The 7,569-nt window shown below is 41.3% G+C and overlaps 1 protein-coding gene across 1 annotated transcript; it reads left to right on the top strand.

The window, feature by feature from the left end:
- The first annotated feature begins 651 nt into the window (after window positions 1-651).
- On the top strand, window positions 652-7,316 carry pdha1b (pyruvate dehydrogenase E1 subunit alpha 1b). Its single transcript, XM_053610903.1, has 11 exons — window positions 652-781; window positions 1,966-2,037; window positions 3,347-3,520; window positions 3,676-3,802; window positions 4,170-4,261; window positions 4,346-4,438; window positions 4,554-4,709; window positions 5,094-5,165; window positions 5,275-5,342; window positions 6,042-6,150; window positions 6,474-7,316. Exons 1-11 carry the CDS (start codon window positions 725-727, stop codon window positions 6,636-6,638), a joined length of 1,185 nt encoding a protein of 394 aa, XP_053466878.1. The 5' UTR covers window positions 652-724; the 3' UTR covers window positions 6,639-7,316.
- Window positions 7,317-7,569: the final 253 nt, after the last annotated feature.

Below are 7,569 nucleotides of genomic sequence, written 5' to 3'. Positions count from 1 at the left end.
GCCTACAACGCATGTCTTTGGACTGGGGGAGGAAACCGGAGTACCCAAAGCATAGGGAGAACATGTAAACTCCACGCACACAGGGCGGAGTTAGGATTCAAACCCCCAACCCTGGAGGTGTGAGGCAAACCACTAAGCCACCATGCTTATAGTTTGAATAAAATTTTAATGAAGAAAAATTGTGACTGAAAAGACACTGATTTCTGAATCAAAAGTAACATGTGCATTTTTGTCTGTTTAAAACTAAATAAATCAAAAATTGCCATGAACAATGGTTTAATATTGTAAACAAAATGTACTACAAGTTCACCATATCTTAAAAATTAGTAAAGAAATTTTTATAAATTTTCCCAAAAATGTGAATAAAGTCTCTGACTCTGAGAAAATGAATCAAACTCGACCGTAACATAATGACATAATGAGCACCGTAGCAGTGCCCGAGGCATCCTTAATAATGAATTACATTCTAATAATTTAATTAATTATTACAATTAATTAAAAATCTAAAAAGTAGATTAAAACTTCAATTACTTTATCATTTATCAAAAAAAGGTAATTGTTATGCTATTTTCCTCCAGGCTTTAATTTGGACGTTTTGTGTAGTTCCCTCCACAGCCGCTTGGTGGCGATAAGCCACATTTTCTTGTTTTGCCACCACAGAAGAAGAACAGGACTCGGAAGCGCCGAGAAACAGAAGCTAGCCCTTTAGCGTTGGCTGTAAAATATGCAAAACATGTTGCCTTTTATTTCAGTCGCGCTCAGAGGTGCAGCAAAGAATAAAGTAAGTATCGGTGTATGTTGTTTATTTGATGTTTACAGATGTGGACACCGAAATAGAGTTGACAGCTAGCTAGCTAGCTAACATTAGCGGCTAAGCTGGCTGTAGACTTATTGACCTTGATTTGTTCGCCTGTGCTCCTTGTTGGACATGTAGTGCGCGAAATACAGTGTTTAAATATATTATTTAATTTTAAAACAACCATAGAAAAGGTATTTGAAGCCCAGCCATGTCTTTGATTTGTAGACATCTTTATTAATGCATATGGAATAAGTGCACTCATTAGGGAGCGAGTGGACTGGAATAAAGTTGGTTTGACGTTGGACGTTCGATATTCGCGGAAATTAAGGGACCGTCTCTAAAGTTACATACGAAATTGTTAAACACGTTTCTAAGTTTAATAGTATTTGAAGGGAATGACTTAAAGTCATATAACCAACTGAAAACACTTTGCGCATATTCAGTAATGAAATACATGTCTAATTTAAATGTGATTTAATAGCTCATTTTAATAAATATCAAAAATCTAAAAGGTGTGTGTCATACCTGACACCTAGATGAACATTTTCCAGTTGGTTGTGTGACTGTAAGTCATTCCCTTCAAATGCTGTTGAGCTTTAAATTACGGTATATTTTGTGTATGAACCCATGCAGTAATAAAATACATGGCAATATTTATATGTGATTTAATAGCTTATTTTGTTAAATATCAAAAATCTAATCTAATCTGGCTTCATGCATCTTCAGGAATAAAACCCTCGGTGTTGTGCCGTTACAGGAAAATAATCACAGAAGGGATACTGGGATGAAGTAGAGTTGCTGTTACCACCCTGAAGTTGATTAGTTTCTAATAACCACATGCCCTGAAGTGTTTTATTTCTCTTATACACCAGCTACGTACCAACGAGTGCAATTAATTTCTTAATGAACATCATGTTGTGCTTTTTATCCATTTATAGCTACATTTAACGTAGTAGAACGCCCAGAGAACGGCTTGGTTCCTGTTGTCACTTACGTTATAGCAGCTGTAAACAGTCGCTCCATCACCAGCCTTTCTCTTTTAATTCCCTTTCTCTCTAAGTGATTTCGGTAACAGTATAACTCGGCGTTTATTCGCTGGAGCGTTTGTAATGTTCGGTGTTGCGTCTGAAACATTTGTGACCATGATGTTTGCTTCTCTTTCACAGGTTTCCACGGTGGTTCCACTATGGAGCCGCTCCTATGCCAGCTTCACTCCTCAGGCCACCTTTGACATCAAGGTCGGTTCACAGGTCTTGGTGAAATAATAATCATGATTATTTTGTCTTGGAACAGAGATCGTGATTCTCACCGACGAGTCTTTGGTCAGGATTGTAAGGAATGAAATGTGTTCAGGATGGTTGGGCGAAGCCTCGTGAAGCTTTTCCGTGATTCTGCTGGGAAATGAAGCCTCGGAGTATCAAAAAAGCAAACATCTTGTGGTTAGGAAAGTGATAGCGATGCCTGTGCTCTTTCTTTATATAGACTTTCACAATTGTGCTGGTAGAATATTGTTGATGGTGTCATACAGTAAAATACTCGACCAATCCAACTAGCGAATGATGAAATAGGGTGGAGTCTCGAACCTTTCGATGCACAAAACAAAGTGGTCATGTGATTGGACAGAAAGCGAAGGCCTTGTTTTATCACTGATTACATGATTCTCTGAAAATTACACAAGCCTCGATACAGAGCTTTAATGGGATTATGTCTACATGCCTTTGGATCAAATGTAATATCACAAAAATATACGTGTATTAAATTCTCGGCAAGCTTCACCTGTTCTGTTTTCTTCTCTTGTCTGGTCTGTCTTTATCATTGTGCAAATTTTCCACAAGGTTCCAAACTGTTTATGTGATCAGTCTTGTTTTCTGGTCATAGAATAAGGTGCACTCCTGCAGGTGAGTCGGTTCAGAGTCTAATCGCTTTCTCATTGCAGTCGAACAGGTTTGAATCATTTCCTGCAGGTGAGTCGATTCAGAGTCGAATCGCTTTCAAGGCAAGTTCTCATTGAGTTGACTTGATTGCGAGACCACCTCGTGGAGACACTGTCGCCTGCTTGAAGAACCGTACCATGGAGGAGAACACACCAAGGTTTCCTTTCAAACAAACGAAACACTCTATCCTTAATGGTGTAGTTTATAGCGTAATAATTAATTTATTTTGAATATTTGGTAAAAATTTCTTCTTCAATAAAATATTTGATCAGATCAGAATCATTAGTTTCTGTAATTCTGTAAAAAAAAAAAAAAAAAAAAAAAAGGCAGATGGCCAACATCTAACCAGTCAGACGTCACTGTTCATAAAACTCCACCCCTTGCACTTAACATTCAGGCCTTGTGTTTTGGGGGCGTGGTTAAGGACCAAACATCGAAGTGAGGCGCCGTTGTCAGCAATGTTTTATATCCAGAGTTTTAGATTTCTGTGATTGCCTGTGAAATCTAAAAAAATCGCAAAATAGAGTTCCTGATATTGATGTTGATGTCGACCTTTAATGGATTATGATGTACCCCCTCCCTCCCTCTCTCTCTCTCTCTCTCTCTCAAAAAGCCCTGTGAGCTTCATCGACTGGACCAGGGTCCTCCGACCCAAGCCGTGCTCACTCGAGAGGAGGGACTGAGTTACTATCGCACCATGCAGATGATGAGACGCATGGAGCTGAAAGCAGACCAGCTTTACAAGCAGAAGATTATCCGAGGCTTCTGTCACCTCTATGATGGACAGGTGAGGATCTGTAACGGGACACAATATTTTATTTAATATAAAGGATGATTATAGTACAGCAGCTGATATTATTCAGTTCCTATACATTATTATATGATTTAAACGTACACACACACACGTGCTTGACTGGCTTTATCCTCACGTGTATGTTTTAGGAGGCTTGTGCAATGGGCATCGAATCCGCCATCAACCGCACCGACCACCTGATCACGGCGTACCGAGCTCACGGGTACACCTACACCAGAGGAGTGCCTGTAAAGGAGATCATGGCCGAGCTCACAGGTTCGTCTCACTTCCACGCTTCATATCGAGGAAGACTGCTCACGCTCTCTCTCTCACACACACACATACACACGCTGTTAAAGGAGACGTTTACAGCGTATAAGTGGAGGGTAGAGGACTGTTTGTTTGTTTGTTTTTTGTTTGTAAGCGCCGTACGCATCATTTATACAACTAGTACTTCTTCATATGAGTCAGCATCCTGGAAAAGCAGCTGCTAGTAGCTGCATGTGCACACAAGGGGGCACTCTAGCATCAAAACATTTCTTCTTATTAATGTTTGTCCAAGTAGAATCCATGACAAGAATATAGTTTCAACAGCATCTACAGCAGACGTTTCTGTTCTATTAAATAATACCGCTCCTCACAGGTCGACGGGGTGGAGTCGCCAAGGGCAAAGGAGGCTCCATGCACATGTATGCGAAGAATTTCTACGGAGGAAACGGCATTGTGGGAGCTCAGGTGAGACGCGCTCATCCTCTAAACGGTACCATGCTCCCTTACATGTTCTTCACTGTGTGTTATTGAATATTTGTCACCTCGAAGGTTCCCCTCGGTGCTGGAGTGGCTCTCGCCTGTAAGTACCAGGGCAATAGTCAGGTGTGTGTCACACTCTACGGAGACGGAGCAGCGAACCAGGTGAGACCCGGTGGTGTTGGTGGTTTTTTTCACAATTATGACCTCAGAAATGATCAACAGGACGGTGTTTAAACTGGTGCGTGTGTGTGTGTGTGTGTGTGTGTGTGATTATCAGGGGCAGATCTTTGAGACGTACAACATGGCGGCACTGTGGAAGCTGCCGTGCATCTTCATCTGCGAGAACAATAAATACGGCATGGGCACGGCCGTGGAGCGAGCCTCCGCCAGCACGGACTACTACAAGCGAGGGGAATTCATTCCTGGACTGAGGGTAATGTACACTGTCGCGCGTCGATCACATCAGGCAACATACAGTACAATTCATGACCCTGAATAAAATCGACCGCGTCCTCGAGATTACAAAAGATTCTTTCATTTTAAAAAGCGCGCCATGTTTCAGACCGCACCGTACATGCGGTTACCTCACAAAACCGCAGTTCTGTTTTATTTAAGTAGTCGCAATTACTTAGATATCAATTTACAGCGTCATGTTGCTTGGCTAATTGCTAAAAAATGCGCTGTTTTTTTGTTGTTTTTTCCTGTAATTTTAAACGATGCTAGATTTTAGCACCTACGCGCTAGGACAGTAAAAATAACGTGAATTAAAAGGAGCATTTCTCGCATACCTGCTACACTGACGCTCTGTGTCGTTCAGGTGGATGGAATGGACGTGCTCTGCGTCAGGGAGGCGACCAAATTCGCCGCAGACCACTGCAGATCCGGAAAGGTAACTTTTCAAAAAAGAAACACACACGCGCACACACACGTACATGTGTATATACATGTTTAAATTAGCTCCCCCCCACCACAACTCTGTAATGATCCGTATTCTCCAGGGTCCTATTCTTATGGAGCTTCAGACCTATCGTTACCATGGACACAGCATGAGTGATCCTGGAATCAGGTGAGGCAGATTATTACAATCCAAATGACCTCGAACTACATAGCCGTCCAATTTGCCTTTATAACACCGTAACGAAGCGCTACGTACATCTTATAACCGTTTCGCAGCGTCGTGAGTGAGTAACTTCTTGAAGATGAGGATAAAACATTCATAAACCCTCCAGCTTTTACAGAAGCTCTACTGTACCGTATGTCATGTTTATGAACATGTTATAAAGGTGCTATGGAGATGCCCATGGGATAAAGTGTCACCGGTGGTTTAATAAGCTCACAGGACTGCATTACATGCTTGCATTCTGATCGCTTCATTTGCTTTCCAAAATGGAAAACAACTAAACTCTGACTCTCTTTAAAATGTCTGTAACTCCGTTTAAAAAAAAAAAACAGATTGAAAATGAAGAATGAAAAACACAATAGTGAGGATACAGACCAAAACTAAAATCCCAGAGTACCTTTTTACAGAAAGCAGAGAACGAGCCGTCGTTCCCAGGGTCCGGGTCTTGCTAGTTTGAGACCTGTCGTTACCATGGATATGGCATGAGTGATCCTGGGAAATGACCCCCGTCTCCCAGTGTTCGAGAGAGAGAATCTGGTGCAAGGCTCGCACTACCAATTAATAATGATCTTTGTGCTGAATATGTCTGTGTTGTGTGTATATTTGTTTGTTTTTGTTTTTAATCGGGTGTGTGTTTTCATCCAGTTATCGGACACGTGAGGAGATCCAGGAAGTGCGCAGCAAGAGCGACCCGATCACCTTGCTGAAGGACCGAATGATCAACAACAACATGGCCAGTGTGGAGGAAATTAAGGTGTGTGTGTGTGTGTGTGTGTGTGTGTGTGTGTGTGTGTGTACGTATGCGTATGTATTTCCTCACCGTCGATGACTTGTCCATGTAAGTGTGTTTGAGTGTGTGTGTAACTTCACACTGCGTTCCTGTAGCATACACTACCGGTCAAAAGTTTAGATAACCTGACATCAATGGTTGATCATTTTCTTCCCACTATAACTGGTCCAAAACTAAGGAGATAAAAAAAAAAGTATAAATCGAAATCATCGTTGCGGATGTTTACCGTTAAAACATCGCGTAGTAGATTTGCACAGAATAAATCAAATGGACCTGGTGTTTAACAGGAGATTGACGTGGAGGTGCGTAAGGAGGTGGAGGAAGCGGCGCAGTTTGCCACGTCCGACCCAGAGCCCCCGCTGGACGACCTGTGTAACCACGTCTACTACAACGAGTCGCCCATCGAGGTGCGAGGCACAAACCCTTGGTCCAAGCTCAAGTCCATCAGCTGAACACCAGCAGCTACGAGCTCCACAGAGCTGACGGTGCGGCCATGATCTCCCGAAAGCTCCGAAATGTTCCCACAAACGCACAAATGCCACGAATCCCATTTACTTCATCATGTACTTTCCTTCTACTTCTCTGAAGAGTCGGCTGTTACAGATTTCATTCACCTTCTTCTATTCCTTCACTTTTAAATAGAAATGTCCGTCTGTTTTAAAACGATTTCTTTTTCCCTTTCCCCCCTCATGTAACCGGTTACAAAATATCAGGAATAAATAATAAAATGCAGAATGAGCGCTGTCATAGGACAAAGCAGGCACCAGCTTTCTTCTGCCTCCATCGTTTGTGCCTTTGTGTTTTTTAAGGTAGATTTTAGACCTTTTAAATACACCTTTTATCTTTTCTTTTGTTGTTGTTGTTGTTGTTGTTGTTGTTTTCTGTTGTCTGTGTACAACATTTTCTTTTCTTGATTACAGAGCCGGCAGGGATTCAGCCAATCAGGTGCAGAGGTTAATCGTTTTCAGTTCGTTTATGTTTAAGGATCGGTTTTGGTTTCAGGTCTCACCATCTACTGCTGATGATGTGAAAACTTTATAGCAAATGTTCTGTCATTTATTCAGTAGAAACATGGTGTAGTTTTCTGTTCCTGTACTGTAATAAATAAATCTGCGATATTTATACCGTAATATTACACTGTAGTGGTGTAATTGATTGATTATTAAACAAGAAAGCATCGTTTCCAGGTGTGGCGCACCGTCTGAAATACAAAAACATGCTTCGGTTTTAAAAAATAAATAAATAGATGCTCTTACTGTACCTCATTGTAAATTTTCCCAAAATTTTTGTTTTCAAATAATTTCATTTTATGTACTGGTATGTTCTAAGCACTTATCATGATGTATACTAATGGCATTTGGCAGACACCCTTATTGAGAACTT

This window comes from Ictalurus furcatus, chromosome 23, assembly GCF_023375685.1.
Source record: "Ictalurus furcatus strain D&B chromosome 23, Billie_1.0, whole genome shotgun sequence".
In the NCBI taxonomy this organism is placed as follows: domain Eukaryota; kingdom Metazoa; phylum Chordata; class Actinopteri; order Siluriformes; family Ictaluridae; genus Ictalurus; species Ictalurus furcatus.
The sequence above is the reverse complement of the archived record's forward strand: the minus strand, read 5'-3'. Positions and strand labels throughout refer to the sequence as shown.